The sequence below is a fragment of the Cherax quadricarinatus genome, chromosome 33 (assembly GCF_038502225.1).
Source record: "Cherax quadricarinatus isolate ZL_2023a chromosome 33, ASM3850222v1, whole genome shotgun sequence".
Taxonomy (NCBI): domain Eukaryota; kingdom Metazoa; phylum Arthropoda; class Malacostraca; order Decapoda; family Parastacidae; genus Cherax; species Cherax quadricarinatus.
Window position 1 is genome coordinate 27,635,949 of NC_091324.1, and position 17,161 is coordinate 27,653,109.

At 39.1% G+C, this 17,161-nt stretch overlaps 1 protein-coding gene across 6 annotated transcripts in view; it reads right to left on the bottom strand.

The window, feature by feature from the left end:
• PAN3 (Poly(A) specific ribonuclease subunit PAN3) overlaps positions 1–17,161 on the bottom strand; it is an 81,179-nt gene that overhangs the window by 44,836 nt on the left and 19,182 nt on the right. For all 6 annotated transcript variants that reach the window (XR_011392727.1, XM_053783832.2, XM_053783831.2 and 3 more), the window contains exons 2-7: positions 14,148–14,317; positions 13,272–13,422; positions 6,868–6,984; positions 5,298–5,859; positions 3,175–3,278; positions 1,685–1,850 (exon numbers count right to left, since the gene is read on the bottom strand). Coding sequence is in view for 5 of the 6 variants with exons in the window: in XM_053783832.2 (XP_053639807.2) it covers positions 1,685–1,850; positions 3,175–3,278; positions 5,298–5,859; positions 6,868–6,984; positions 13,272–13,400 (1,078 nt within the window). In the remaining variant the exon portion in view is untranslated. The remainder of the gene's footprint in view (positions 1–1,684; positions 1,851–3,174; positions 3,279–5,297; positions 5,860–6,867; positions 6,985–13,271; positions 13,423–14,147; positions 14,318–17,161) is intronic.

A 17,161-nucleotide genomic window follows, 5' to 3' on the forward strand; every position in this document is an offset into this window, starting at 1 on the left:
TATCACTTGTCTTATCTCTTCACTCTACTGCTGATAATGATGAATCTTATCTAATCTTATCTCTCCGCTAATGACAGTGGTGACACTTGATGAGCATCGTCTTATCTTATCTCTCCGCTGACAGTGGTGACATATGATGAGCCATCGCTTTATTGTTTTCACTCTTACACATAGACATGTCTGTCTGTTTGCCTGTCTATGTCTATCTGTCTCTATCTTTCTGTCTATGTCTATCTATCTCTCTCTATCTTTTTGTCTCAAACAATTGCTCATGAACCATCTGGTATTACACACAATCACTATCTACAAGCACAGTATAGCACTTTGTCTGGATTTTTTTGGGTTGTCCTAGGTAATTTACACTATGTATAATTGTATTTACATATGTGTCCCTGTGAGACAGACAGATACAGACAGAGATAGATACAGACAGATGGATGGAGATACAGACAGCCAATCAGCCAGCCAGCCAGCCAGCCAGCCACCGGCTAGCCAGCCTGCCGGAATTACAGTTCCAGAATAGCACTTCGTCTGGATTTTTTGGGTTATCCTAGGTAATTTACACTATGTATAATTGTATTTACGGATGTGTTCCTGTGAGACAGAGACAGATACAGACAGAGATAGATACAGACAGACAGACTGAGATAGAGACAGCCAATCAGCCAGCCGCCAGCTAGCCTGCTGAAGTTACAATTCCAGACTTGTTTCTTTTTACTTAGGGCATAGGTTATAGGACATTCTGGCAAGATGACGCTTTCCTCTTAAAAGGGGAGTGTTAATACTACATGACATCAGTGAATCCTTGGTGTATGCCACACTGTTTGCTCTAGCTGGCGCTCAATTGAACTGGTGTTCCCACAAGGTACTAAATGGTCACAGGTTTTTTTAATACAGCGCAAACCGAGGGTTAAGACCCATTCTATGCTGACAAAGCATCTTAGGCCAATCGTGCCAAATTTGGAAGCAGGAAAAATAAAACGTAGATCTACGTTTGGAGCGCTAGCGGTAAGAACGTAGATCTATGTTTGGACAGTTAAGGGGTTAAAATAAGAGTGAATGGAAACAAGTGGTTTTTAATGAACATGCTGTTGGAGTATGAGCTAGGTAATTTTTATGAAGGAGTTCAGGGAAACTGGTTAGCCAGACTTGAGTCCTGGAGGTAGAAAGTGAAGTGCCTGCATACTGAAAGGATGGGGATGTTGCACTTGGAGGATAATCTGAACTGTGATGTCAGGACACTTTTTTGGAAAGAAGCACTTGAATGAATAATGGTTAGTGTGTTTTCTTCTTTGTGTCACCCTGCCTTGGTGAGAGATGGCCATCAAGGTAATAAAAAAAATGGAAAAAAAGATGGCTTATCACCATCAACAGAGAGAGCAAGAGACCATAACTATAAATGGATACAGAAGCATTTCTGCAAAAATACTAAAATAGGATCCAATAGGAGGTATTATGTGCTAAAACCACTGCTAACTGAAAAAAGTATATGGACTAATAATAATGATAATAGAGGTAAACATTGGTTCCACTGCAAATCTAAAATGTAATTTCTTATAAAAAATCTCTTAAAAATATAAGAAACAATTACATAAAAGAATTTTACAAAAACTAGCAGATAAGGTGTATAGAAACATTTTGAAACACTAATATACTTTGCATAAATATAAAATGAATACCCTACAATTGTCATTGAAGGCCTTAGTAGTGAAGACTTCTCTCAACTGTGTCACACTGGAATGTTGTAACTTCTTCCATAGATCCACTAGCTGAGTGACTTTAACGTTGCTCAACCGAAATCCATGGATACGGTAAAGGCAATAATGTAGCCCAGTCTTGATATTGGTACCCTAAAGAGTAACAGGAAAAATATTAGCATCAACTTGCACAAATATTGACAAATATTATGTCAGGTCAGTTAGTCAAATAAATCAGCCAAGTCCAGTCCAGTCCTGTGAAGCCTAGTCCAGTCCAGTCAGAACAATCTCTCTCTCTCGCTCACTCACTATCTACTTTCTCACTTTCTTTTCTCTAACAACTATCCACCCCACACAAGTCATGAAGGCTGAAAACACTAAAAATTCCTCATTGGCCCATATGAGGAAAGATAACCACAAGGGTATACAAGGACAACTGGAGCTACCCTTCCCTGCCTTGGATAAAAACCTGATTATCTCTTATCCCTCAAGTGCTGTATGACTACTACAAGTTTAGAGCTTCCCATGAACATAATAAAAAAAAATACAACAAAAGACCTTTGTGCCATCAACAGAGAGAACAAGGAAGGCCACAAATGTAAAATTAGAAATGGTGCTGATGGAATATTATAATGGTTTTCTTTACAAACAAGAGTGATAAAGCAACAAAATGGAGTACGAAGACACTGGAAATTAAGAAAATTCAAATATGCATAACAGATAAAACACACAAGACAGGACACAATGAGCATAGCGCTCCTCCTTTAGATACAAATAATAACCACAAAGAGGCGAGTATAAACCAACGTACGTTAAATGTCATGCTTAAGAGCAATGTGTGGTGTAAATATTATGCAGAGAATTTGTAGTGTGGAAATTAGGAAGAGGTGTGGAGTTACTGAAAGTAATATTCAGAGGGCTCAGGAGGGGTTGCTGAGGTGGTTTAGTCATGTAGAGAAGATGGAGCAAAACAGAATGACTTGGAGGGTGTATAAATCTGTAGTGGGGGGAGGACGGATCACCCTAGGAAAGGATGGAGAGAGGAGGTAAAAGAGATTGTATGCAAGAGGCTTAGACATATAGCAGACATGTATGAGTATGTTAGATAGGAGTGAAAGGAGATGAGTGGCTTTTGGAACTTGATGAGTTGTGAGCAGGGTAATATTTTGTGAAGGGATTCGGGGAAACTGGTTAGTTGGACTCAAGTCCTGCAGGTGGAAAGTGCAATGGCTGCACTTTTAAGGAGGGGTTTGGGATATATGCTGTTTGGAGTGATATCTGAACTGTTATACCTGAGTGCCTCTGCAAAGACAGTGATTATGTGTGAAAGATGGTGAAAGTACATATCTTCTTTCTTATTTTTTGGGTCACCCTGCCTTAGTGGGAGACGGCCAACGTAAGAAAAAAAAAAAAGAGGTATTTTTATATTTATAACTTTCAATATCTTAATATAAAAATATGCTTAGTAAATACCTACCTTATACACAGAGGAAGCATAACCAAAAATTGATGATTTGTTTACGGTGTGTTGAGGCTCCAATGGCACTAGCTCATGGTACATATCGATTTCCTGAGGTAAATCTGAAATTAAAAGAAAAAAAAAAAAGGTTTAACACTACCACATATTTAGTATATAAAACACTGTTGCATAATATTTATCTGCAAATGATTCCAGGGATCATTACCCTAGCAACTTGGTTTCGAGACAGGGTCTCCTCAAACTGAATGCAAGTATACTGAAAGAATAACAACCATTCAGAAACACAGGAATTTAGAGATGTGTACATTGAATGTAAATAGAAGTGTATAAGAGTTACATACCATCTACTTACATGTTCAAGGGACAGAAAGAAACAATCCACAATCCTGCCAAAATGTAGAACCTGACAGGCTTTAGTTTCACACTTGTATGACAGATAATGGTACCTACCTGGATAGTTGTTATCTACCAACCTACTACAAACTTTTGTAAAATAGGTTGTTTCCCAAAAACATTTAAAGTTGAACATGTACAGTGCTATCATTAGCCATACCAATGCTCTTCAAAAAATCAGACACACTCCATTATTAACCATAAAAAAAAAGTCTCATTGCATCACAATACATAGCCCTTTCAGTCCAACTGAAGAGGTCATGTAATGGAATGCAGTGATATTGATTCTTCATCTTTGTTAAAGACAGTTTTTAATGTCACAAAATTTGCAAAGTTGTGAAGTTACCGAGTTTAACAAATCACTTGAATCCCAAACCTTCCTATAATTTTTAAAGTAGGGTAACTTCAGTGAACAAAAGGGGGTGATCCCTCTTTCATTAACCCTTTCAGGGTTGGTGCCATACTAGTACGGCTTGCACGCCAGGGTTGGTGCCGTACTAGTACGCACAAATGCTAGCACCTTCAAATCTAGCGAGAGAAAGCTGGTAGGCCTACATATGAAAGAATGGGTCTATGTGGTCAGTGTGTACAGTATAAAAAAAATCCTGCAGCACACAGTGCATAATGAGAAAAAAAAAACTCCAACTGTGTTTTTGCTTTAAAACAGTGACTGCAGTGTATTTTCGTATGCTATTTATGGTTGTATTCTACTTTTCCTGGCCTCATTTTATAGAATAGTAGACATATTACAGAAACTCAGATGATTTTGATTGGTTTCACAATGAAAAGTATCTTGAAATTGAGCTCAGAGTAGCAGAAATGTTCGATTTTTGCCAAAGTTCAAAAATAAATAAATCATGCCACACGTCCAATACACGTCAACTGGTGAGTCTAATATTCTTTCACAAGTGTGCTGATATTATTTATACCATTTCTACACTAATGCAGTAGTCTGCATAACAATAAATCTTCTATTTTCTGTGAGAATAAAAATTCAAAGTGGAAAGCAAAAGAAATGTAAGAGAGGCCTGGGGACGTGACTAATGAACAGAAAAAATGCTACTTTAGTGCCAGGAATGTCTGTCTTGTTAATTCTGGACCCTATTTGTAAATTGGCATCTTTCGAAATTTGTGATCACTTTACTGGATAGTTGAAATCGGTAAATGGGTGGTTTCTTATACTCATTCAATAGAGAAAATGGAGTTCTAGCGAAATAGTTATGATTTTTGCCGACTGGTATGTTGGAATTGGCCGAAAATAGGGCTCAAAGCGGGCGGAATTGCCGATGTGTAAACATTGTCAAGACCGCTAACTTCACGAGAGCATAATTCCATAAGGTTTCCATCAAATTTCATACTTTTGGTGTCATTATGATCAGGAAAAGATTCTCTATCCTATCCTTTCATAAGAATTTTTTTTTTTCGAAAAATTTCCGACCCTGAGAACAAGTTTATATTAACAAACACATTCAAGAAGCGAGTGACACCAACAAAATACAACTTAATGAATATTTAGCGGCAAAGCCTACACCTCAGATTAAAAATCCAAGCCATACACAAGATTTTTTCAATACTATTAATGCACTTTTCATACAAAGTGTTTCTTTCATACATACAGTACATTTTGGATTAGTTTGACTGAACTGTACTTACATATTATACAAAGAAAAAAGCACATAAATAATACATAAATACAGACATCAACAAATTTATGTATTCAAGCTTACCAGAAAACTGCTCTGGGTCAACATGCGCCAGCGTAATTGCATGTCTTTCCAGTATTTCATTTCGCAATTCATCACCCATAAAGAAGTGTGGGGTATTGTTGGGAGCCCTCAAGTGATGGACATGGGCAGGCGTGGGCGGTAAAATATGGTATGGTGGGAACACAAGAGCTGGTGGAGGACCAGCAGTGAATGAAGCCGGAGATGCAGTAGCTGCACTAGCTCCAAACGAGGGCTGGTCTTGTGTAGTAAAAAAGTAGGTTGTCCCCCCAACATTTTCCTGATAGGTGGACAAATTGGAAGCATTATTGTCCTCTCCACTATTTTGTGGGGAACATCGTCCTCTGCTCGGGGAATCCTGAGGCGATATCGGTCTCTGCGGGGATGCTATCGTTGCAGCCGGTGAAGACCGTGTCATGGGAGAAAAACCCAAGGAGGATGGAGTGGAGAGGCTGGGTGAGCCAAGGCCTGAGAATGAGTGGAAAGATGGGGTGGAGGATGAGTGGGCAAGACCTCCACCTCCACCTGGCCCTGGTATGAATTCAGCAACACTGCTCACTGCAGGCTGGAAAAAAATGATTAAGGGATAACAATTTTTTAATTATTTCTGTCAAACTTCTGAATTTTTCTCCTATATAAACTGTGTCTGGCCCTAATGAAATTAAAAGGGAACATGAATATAAGATACAGTACACCTACCATCCGACTTACGACAGAGTTCGGTTCCGAGAAACCGGTCATAAGTCAAAATGGTTGTAAGTCGAACTTTACTACTGAATATCAACAAAACATTTTTGTAATGACTTTATCTTATTGTTTTATTTTGGTATTTCATGTTTTACTTTACTTTTTATGCTCTTAGTACTGTATTTTATACTGTAAGGTTTAGGATAAACACTGTGTACAACACAAATAGTTGTTTATTTCCCAGAAATTTGGCATAAAAAACACGGTCATAAGTCGAGTGGTCGTAAGTCGAGCAGGTCGTAAGTCGGATGGTAGGTGTATACTAAAATATACTGGAATTACCAAACGTATCATTCAGAGGACTGAGGAGGGTTTTTTGAAGTGGTTAAGATATTTAGAGAGGATGGAACAAAATAGAATGACAAGGAGTGGAAGGAAGGAAGGGTAGGGAGTCATTCCAGGAAGGGCTTGATGGGTGGTTTAAAGAAGGTTTTGACTGCTATGGGCCTGAACGTCCAACAGACTTGGTTTTTATGACTTGACAAGAAGGGATTCAGAGAAACTGGTTAGATGAACTTTATTAAGGCCTGGAGGCAGGAAATACAGTGCCTGCACTCTGAAGGATGGGTAAAAATAATGCAATTCAGGCCATCTGTAATGTGATGTCACCATACTTCTGGCAAGACAGTGATTAAGTAAGTGGTGAGTGTGCTTCCTCTTTTCTGAGGTCACTCTAACTTAGTGGGAGATGGCTGGGGTGTTAAATAATAATAAATAAAATTGTAAGTCCGATATAGTTTTTTTTGAGAAAAATGCCTTGATAAGTTATCACAGACTATCATACTTTATGATACAAAATATTACAGATACAGTATTATCCACTTACCACATTAACTTTTCTTGTACTAACTCCATCAAGGCTCAGTGCAGCAACACTTTTAGTTAGAGATTGTTGCTCCTGCTGTTGCTGCTGCTGTGCTGATGCTGACAACTGCTGGCGATTCTGCAGTGTGCAAATAAGTGAAGCTTACCTAATTATTGTATCTATTTTATTTTCTATTTCTATCATAGCTACCTTCATTAAGAAGAATCAGCTAGAAAAATTTATTCATCCATAATTTATCATCAATATACTGGACATTATCATGTCAATAATCATTACAAATTGTTAGCTATGATTATCTATATCTTTCTTCTTTCTTTCAACAAACCGGCCGTATTCCACTGAGGCAGGGTGGCCCAAAAGAACAAACCAAAGTTTCTCCTTTTAAATTTAGTAATATATACAGAAGGGGTTACTAGCCCCTTGCTCCTGGCATTTTAGTCGCCTCTTACGACACGGAGCAAGAATTCTGTTCCACTTCTCCATGGAGATAAGAGGAAATAAACAAGAACAAGAACTAGAAAGAAAATAGAAGAAAACCCAGAGGGGTATGTATATATATGCTTGTACATGTATGTGTAGTGTGACCTAAGTGTAAGTAGAAGTAGCAAGATGTACCTGAAATCTTGCATGTTTAAGAGACAGAAAAAGGGGCACCAGCAATCCTACCATCATGTACAACAATTACAGGCTTTTCTTTTACACTCACTTGGCAGGACAGTAGTACCTCCCTGGGCAGTTGCTGTCTACCAACCTACTACCTATATGTATATATATTCTTCTTTCAACAAACTGGCCGTATCCCACCGAGGCGGGGTGGCCCAAAAGGAAAAACTAAAGTTTCTCCTTTTACATTTAGTAATATATACAGGAGAAGGGGTTACTAGCCCCTTGCTCCTGGCATTTTAGTTGCCTCTTACAACACGCATGGCCTACGGAGGAAGAACTCTGTTCCACCTCCCCATGGAGATAAGAGGAAATAAACAAGAACAAGAACAGTAAGAAAATAGAAGAAAACCCAGAGGGGTGTGTATATATATATGCTTGTACATGTATGTGTAGTGTGACCTAAGTGTAAGTAGAAGTAGCAAGATGTACCTGAAATCTTGCATGTTTAAGAGACAGAAAAAGGGGCACCAGCAATCCTACCATCATGTACAACAATTACAGGCTTTTGTTTTACACTCACTTGGCAGGACGGTAGTACCTCCCTGGGCGGTTGCTGTCTACCAACCTACTACCTATACAGTGGACCCCCGGTTAACGATATTTTTTCACTCCAGAAGTATGTTCAGGTGCCAGTACTGACCGAATTTGTTCCCATAAGGAATATTGTGAAGTAGATTAGTCCATTTCAGACCCCCAAACATACACGTACAAACGCACTTACATAAATACACTTACATAATTGGTCACATTCGGAGGTGATCGTTATGCGGGGGTCCACTGTATATATATATATATATATATATATATATATATATATATACTCTTCTTTCAACAAACTGGCCGTATCCCACCGAGGCAGGGTGGCCCAAAAGGAAAAACGAAAGTTTCACCTTTTACATTTAGTAATATATACAGCAGAAGAGGTTACCAGCCCCTTGCTCCCGGCATTTTAGTCGCCTCTTACAACACGCATGGCTTACGGAGGAAGAATTCTGTTCCACTTCCCCATGGAGATAAGAGGAAATAAACAAGAATGAGAACTAGAAAGAAAATAGAAGAAAACCCAGAGGGGTGTGTATATATGTGCTTGTACATGTATATGTAGTGTGACCTAAGTGTAAGTAGAATTAGCAAGACGTACCTGAAATCTTGCATGTTCATGAGACAGAAAAAAGGACACAAGCAATCCTACCATCATGTAAAACAATTACAGGCTTTTGTTTTACACTCACTTGGCAGGACGGTAGTACCTCCCTGGGTGGTTGCTGTCTACCAACCTACTACCTAGGATATATACTATATACATAAATATTTTTTTTTAACAAGTGGTGCATTGAGATATATGTGGAGGCAAAATATGTTATCTATGGAGGCAAAGAAGGGAATGTATGAGAGTATAGTAGTACCAACACTCTTATATGGGTGTGAAGCTTGGGTTCTAAATGCTGCAGCGAAGCGGCGGTTGGAGGCAGTGGAGATGTCCTGTCTAAGGGCAATGTGTGGTGTAAATATTATGCAGAAATAACAAAAAAAGGCACAATACTGTGACTGCAACAATACACAAATAACTTACGACGACGTTTTGGTCCGACTTGGACCATTTACAAAGTGACTTTGTAAATGGTCCAAGTTAGACCGAAACGTCGTCGTAAGATTCTCTCTTTTATGTGCGGGTTATTTGTGTACTGTATTATGCAGAAAATTCGGAGTGTGGAAATTAGGAGAAGATGTGTAGTTAATAAAAGTATTAGTCAGAGGGCTGAAGAGGGGTTGTTGAGGTAGTTTGGTCATTTAGAGAGAATGGATCAAAGTAGAATGACATGGAGAGCGTATAAATATGTAGGGGAAGGAAGGTGGAGTAGGGGTTGTCCTCGAAAAGGTTGGAGGGAGGGGGTAAAGGAGGTTGTGTGGGCAAGGGGCTTGGATTTCCAGGAAGTGTGCATGAGCGTGTTAGATAGAAGTGAATGGAGACGAATGGTATTTGGGACTTGACAAGCTGTTGGAGTGTGAGCAGGGTAATATTTAGTGAAGGGATTCAGGGAAACCGGTTATTTTATATAGCCGGACTTGAGTCCTGGAAATGAGAAGTACAATGCCTGCACTCTAAAGGAGGGGTTTTGGGATATTGGCAGTTTGGAAGGATATGTTGTGTATCTTTATACGTATATACTTCTAAACTGTTGTATTCTGAGCACTTCTGCAAAAACAGTGATTGTGTGAGTGAGGTGAAAGTGCTGAATGATGATGAAAGTATTTTCTTTTTGGGGATTTTCTTTCTTTTTAGGTCACCCTGCATCGGTGGGAGATGGCCAACTTGTTAAAAGAAAATAAAAAAAAAATATGTGAATTAAAGTAAAGGTTGGATGTGAAAAGTGGGTCATAATAAGCGTGTATGCACCAGGAGAAGAGAGGAATGTAGAGGAGAGAGAGAGATTTTGGGAGATGTTAAATGAATGTATAGGAGCCTTTGAACCAAGTGAGAGAGAAATTGTGGTAGGGGATCTGAATGCTAAAGTAGGAGAAACTTTTAGAGAGGGTGTGGTAGGTAAGTTTGGGATGCCAGATGTAAATGATAATGGGAGCCCTTTGATTGAACTTTGTATAGAAAGGGGTTTAGTTATAGGTAATACATATTTTAAGAAAAAGAGGATAAAAAAGTATACAAGATATGATGTAGGCCAAAATGACAGTAGTTTGTTGGATTATGTATTGGTAGATAAAAGACTGTTGAGTAGACTTCAGGATGTACATGTTTATAGAGGGGCCACAGATATATCAGATCACTTTCTAGCTGTAGCTACACTGAGAGTAAAAGGTAGATGGGGTACAAGGAGAATAGAAGCATCAGGGAAGAGAGAGGTGAAGGTTTATAAACTAAAAGAGGAGGCAGTTAGGGTAAGATATAAACAGCTATTGGAGGATAGATGGGCTAATGAGAGCATAGGCAATGGGGTCAAAGAGGTATGGGGTAGGTTTAAAAATATAGTGTTAGTGTTCAGCAGAAGTTTGTGGTTACAGGAAAGTGGGTGCAGGAGGGAAGAGGAGCGATTGGTGGAATGATGATGTAAAGAGAGCAGTAAGGGAGAAAAAGTTAGCATATGAGAAATTTTTACAAAGTAGAAGTGATGCAAGGAGGGAAGAGTATATGGAGAAAAAGAGAGAGGTTAAGAGAGTGGTGAAGCAATGTAAAAAGAGAGCAAATGAGAGAGTGGGTGAGATGTTATCAACAAATTTTGTTGAAAATAAGAAAAAGTTTTGGAGTGAGATTAACAAGTTAAGGAAGCCTAGAGAACAAATGGATTTGTCAGTTAAAAATAGAAGAGGAGAGTTATTAAATGGAGAGTTAGAGGTATTGGGAAGATGGAGGGAATATTTTGAGGAATTGTTAAATGTTGATGAAGATAGGGAAGCAGTGATTTCATGTATAGGGCAAGGAGGAATAACATCTTGTAGGAGTGAGGAAGAGCCAGTTGTGAGTGTAGGGGAAGTTCGTGAGGCAGTAGGTAAAATGAAAAGGGGTAAGGCAGCCAGGATTGATGGGATAAAGATAGAAATATTAAAAGCAGGTGGGGATATAGTTTTGGAGTGGTTGGTGCAATTATTTAATAAGTGTATGGAAGAGGGCAAGGTACCTAGGGATTGGCAGAGAGCATGTGTAGTTCCTTTGTATAAAGGCAAAGGGGACAAAAGAGAGTGCAAAAATTATAGGGGGATAAGTCTGTTGAGTATACCTGGTAAAGTGTATGGTAAAAAGAGAGTGCAAAAATTATAGGGGAATAAGTCTGTTGAGTATACCTGGTAAAGTGTATGGTAAAAAGAGAGTGCAAAAATTATAGGGGGATAAGTCTGTTGAGTATAACTGGTAAAGTGTATGGTAGAGTTATTATTGAAAGAATTAAGAGTAAGACGGAGAATAGGATAGCAGATGAACAAGGAGGCTTTAGGAAAGGTAGGGGGTATGTGGACCAGGTGTTTACAGTGAAACATATAAGTGAACAGTATTTAGAAAAGGCTAAAGAGGTCTTTGTGGCATTTATGGATTTGGAAAAGGCATATGACAGGGTGGATAGGGGGGCAATGTGGCAGATGTTGCAGGTGTATGGTGTAGGAGGTAGGTTACTGAAAGCAGTGAAGAGTTTTTACGAGGATAGTGAGGCTCAAGTTAGAGTATGTAGGAAAGAGGGAAATTATTTCCCAGTAAAAGTAGGCCTTAGACAAGGATGTGTGATGTCACCGTGGTTGTTTAATATATTTATAGATGGGGTTGTAAGAGAAGTAAATGCGAGGGTCTTGGCAAGAGGCGTGGAGTTAAAAGATAAAGAATCACACACAGAGTGGGAGTTGTCACAGCTGCTCTTTGCTGATGACACTGTGCTCTTGGGAGATTCTGAAGAGAAGTTGCAGAGATTGGTGGATGAATTTGGTAGGGTGTGCAAAAGAAGAAAATTAAAGGTGAATACAGGAAAGAGTAAGGTTATGAGGATAACAAAAAGATTAGGTGATGAAAGATTGAATATCAGATTGGAGGGAGAGAGTATGGAGGAGGTGAACGTATTCAGATATTTGGGAGTGGACGTGTCAGCGGATGGGTCTATGAAAGATGAGGTGAATCATAGAATTGATGAGGGAAAAAGAGTGAGTGGTGCACTTAGGAGTCTGTGGAGACAAAGAACTTTGTCCTTGGAGGCAAAGAGGGGAATGTATGAGAGTATAGTTTTACCAACGCTCTTATATGGGTGTGAAGCGTGGGTGATGAATGTTGCAGCGAGGAGAAGGCTGGAGGCAGTGGAGATGTCATGTCTGAGGGCAATGTGTGGTGTGAATATAATGCAGAGAATTCGTAGTTTGGAAGTTAGGAGGAGGTGCGGGATTACCAAAACTGTTGTCCAGAGGGCTGAGGAAGGGTTGTTGAGGTGGTTCGGACATGTAGAGAGAATGGAGCGAAACAGAATGACTTCAAGAGTGTATCAGTCTGTAGTGGAAGGAAGGCGGGGTAGGGGTCGGCCTAGGAAAGGTTGGAGGGAGGGGGTAAAGAAGGTTTTGTGTGCGAGGGGCTTGGACTTCCAGCAGGCATGCATGAGCGTGTTTGATAGGAGTGAATGGAGACAAATGGCTTTTAATACTTGACGTGCTGTTGGAGTGTGAGCAAAGTAACATTTATGAAGGGATTCAGGGAAACCGGCAGGCCGGACTTGAGTCCTGGAGATGGGAAGTACAGTGCCTGCACTCTGAAGGAGGGGTGTTAATGTTGCAGTTTAAAAACTGTAGTGTAAAGCACCCTTCTGGCAAGACAGTGATGGAGTGAATGATGGTGAAAGTTTTTCTTTTTCGGGCCACCCTGCCTTGGTGGGAATCGGCCAGTGTGATAATAATAAAAATAATAATATATGTACCTGGTAATTATTTATGATTATCTTTAGTTATTTACAATTGCCTAATAGGATATTTGTGCCAATTCAACATCACCTGAACATAAAAGTGCAACAATTAAAATAAAAAATTAAGTGATATATAGCATTACTGCATTTTTATAACATTCCAACATTTTTTCTAATTTAACCAGGATCACACTTGCACAGTTTTTTATAGGAAAGCAAAAAAATTAAAACGAGAATGATGCTTTAGGGTATTAATGAAAGGCCATGATCAAGAACTAATGATAAAAAATGGGAACAACATAAATTATTAAAATTACTGGCAAATGATTTCTAGAGTAGCAACTGTATAAATTGGCTAACACTTATATAAGTGGCAAGTTTCGACTCCTGTGGCAGGCCATTCACTTGACTGGTCACAGGAGGAGTAGATGCTGGAGCCACTGCAGCTGCCTGCTGTGGCAGTCCAAGGTTAAGGAAGAGAGGGTCCATCCCAATTACTCTCCGTAATATTCTGTAAAAAAGAAAGATTCTTGTATATACCAAAAAACATGTAAAACATAGCAACAATAGACTATTAGTTATTGACCGTGTCCCACCGCACCAAGGAGATGCAAAGATGCCAATCCACTTTGTAGCTGCCTTTCTAAAAGCAAACACATTGCAATCCAACACTGGCTCACTAAACCTTAATATTTCTGCCTTACTTTAAAAGTGCAAGCATTGTCTTTCCCAACCTCCATAACTTATGTTCAGCTAGCCAACTTTCCAGGATCTCATTACAGACACTGTTCTTCTCACACTACAACAGTAGCTCAGAGAGAGAATAACAAGCTTCTTCAATTAAAACATATAATCAGCAATGCAGTCACCTACCCAAAACTGCCAATTCAAAGAGTTAAATACAATTTGACAGGGAAAAATTGCTAAATAAATTGCTTACAATATGTTGTATATGAGACCCAGGTTAGAACATGCAGATGCCATATACTATAGGTCCTACATTTTGAAAAATATATTTAATAAACAAAGCGAAGAGTTTAAACATGCGCTTACTATATAATTAATGCATTCAATTAACATGAAAGTACTAATTTACCCAAATGAGTCACACAACTTTAAATATGCATTTTTTTCAACATCCTCGCCATCTATGTACACTTTATAACTCTTGCAAAGAGCACGAATAAGGTTAAGAATTTGTAACAACTTTATACGAGAAAAACATTTTTTACTCACCTTACAAAACTGTAACATTGGTGTTTGTTGTACAAGAGCTGATACTTGTATGTACTTCTGACTAATTTCAAGGGCTTTTCAAATCTGGCTTACAAATTAAGAAAATGCAGACTTGGCTAAACAGGACAAAATGTTAAGCAAAATTCTTCTCACTGCCTGCCTCATTTCACCTTCAAGGACAGAAATAAGGCAATTAATTTATTATCAGCAGCAGTACAGTACAATATTATGCAATTATCATAAGTAGAAACATACTGGTACTATATCAAAAAAAATTTAACATGCGAGATCTTCATAATTTCACAGTCCAACCAATGATCAGATCAGAAAATTTTGCCAACATGATAGCAACTGTCCTGTATATAATTTTACACAAATTAAGGTAATAAATTTTTCTGCATCCACCACTAATACTGCAGTATGATTCATGAAGCACTAGATCTGTTTGGTTACTGAAGTGTTTTTAATATAAGAGGTTGCTAACATCATTATTATACAAAATTAATCCACTGTCTAAGGAATATTTCATACAAAGATAGATTGAGAGCCTTGAACCTTCACTCTCTTAATAGAATGAGGAGGGATATGACTGAAATACTAATGTATATATGTGGAAAACAGATATAAAGGAGAAATACAATGCTAAAGGACATCTATTTAAAAGAATAAGAATAAAAGTCACAATATTGTCACTGGAACAATTCACAAATAACCCACACTTATGGAGGAAACTAGATGATTCATTCTGTCCCAAACCATTATCAAGTCACAAATATGCAAGAAATAGCCTTTTCTCTCCACTTGTCTTCTGTATTTCCTTGCCTTTCCATCTTCTTTTTCCTTATCTGCTTCTGTCTTTCCTAGCAGCTTTTTCTTTGCAAGCCCTTTGGGAACATGTGCCAAAAAATGAGACACCAGCTTCTTCATCCACTGAGATATAAATATACCCTTATCACTACTATTTCTTCTATTACTACTGATACTAATACTACTATTTCTACTACTACCACTACTAACAGTCTACAACCTCTACTACTAGTGATACCTCACATATCTGGCCTGCTATTATCCGAGCCTCGCCAATATCTGAACAGGCCCTAGGAAAAGGGAAAATTCTAAAATTATTACTGAAACATCTGAACAGCCGTTCAGATATGGCAGAAGGCTGAATCAAACTTAGCGCGCACTTTGGTGTACCGGTTGGCCACTAGGAGCCACGTTCCTAGTGGCCAAAAAGTGCCAAAAGAAAAGTGATGGCGAAGCCACACAGCTTGGAACTTGATCAGTGCATGATGAAGTAGTACCTACAACGTGGTAGTGGTATGATGGTTTCCTGGCGCTGGTGTGTAGGACTGGCTAGTGTGTGACAAGGATGACCCTGGTGTGCAACTTCTGACGGATACAAAGATTGCAGAATCAGTGTGGCACCCGGAACATTTCGAAAGTGATGACGACAATGATGACCCAATGCCTCCAAGACCAAAAACTTCTACAGCAAGGGCAGGTGTCAAAACACTTTTGGAGTATTTGGAGCATCCACTGCTCACAGCCCATCTGAGAAGTTATGGTTTTGTGATCCGTAAAATCCGGGAGGCTGTTATTCTAACCCACAGTGTCTGATCCCATTGCCAGACAACGTTAGATTCATTTTTTAAACTTACAATGCCATCACAGATTGCAATATGATGGGGTACAAATGGCTATATGATGGTATGGATGAGCATTTTTTTCCCTTCACGTATCCGGAAATTCCTTGTTTCTGAACCGGTCTCGGCCTATATAGTTAGGATATGAGAGGTATCACTGTACTTCTTTCCTCCTCCTTGTCTTCTGATCTCTATTTTTTCTTACTCAGCTGAGACTTGACAATGGCCCAGGACAGACTGAAATCTCATCAAAAGTTTCCCAAGTGTGGGTTAGTTTTAAGGCCAAAATATACCTTGAAATAATGGATTCACATTGAATAAATTCAGAATTAGAGAGGATATATTTAACATATTGTTAAATGGTTCCCCTATATCAAGACACATGGAGGACAAATTTCTATGTCTTCTCCTTGGCTGTAATCTTAAATTTCAGTCCCATACCCATCACATAGCCAAGAAAATTTCCAAATCAGTAGGAAGTCTTTCCAAGATACGATACTATATATTTTTTTTTTTATTTTTTTTTTTAACAAGTCGGCCGTCTCCCACCGAGGCAGGGTGACCCAAAAAAGAAAGAAAATCCCCAAAAAGAAAATGCTTTCATCATCATTCAACACTTTCACCACACTCGCACATAATCACTGTTTTTGCAGAGGTGCTCAGAATACAACAGTTTAGAAGCATATACATATAAAGATACACAACATATCCCTCCAAACTGCCAATATCCCAAACCCCTCCTTTAAAGTGCAGGCATTGTACTTCCCATTTCCAGGACTCAAGTCCGACTATATGAAAATAACCGGTTTCCCTGAATCCCTTCACTAAATATTACCCTGCTCACACTCCAACAGATCGTCAGGTCCCAAGTACCATTCGTCTCCATTCACTCCTATCTAACACGCTCACGCACGCTTGCTGGAAGTCCAAGCCCCGTGCCCACAAAACCTCCTTTACCCCCTCTCTCCAACCCTTTCGAGGACGACCCCTACCTCGCCTTCCTTCCCCTAGAGATTTATATGCTTTCCATGTCATTCTACTTTGATCCATTCTCTCTAAATGACCAAACCACCTCAACAACCCCTCTTCTGCCCTCTGACTAATACTTTTATTAACTCCACACTTTTTCCTAATTTCCACACTCCGAATTTTCTGCATAATATTTACACCACACATTTCCCTTAGACAGGACGTCTCCACTGCCTCCAACCGTCTCCTCGCTGCAGCATTTACCACCCAAGCTTCACACCCATATAAGAGTGTTGGTACTACTATACTTTCATACATTCCCTTCTTTGCCTCCATAGATAACGTTTTTTGACTCCACATATACCTCAATGCACCACTCACCTTTTTTCCCTCATCAAT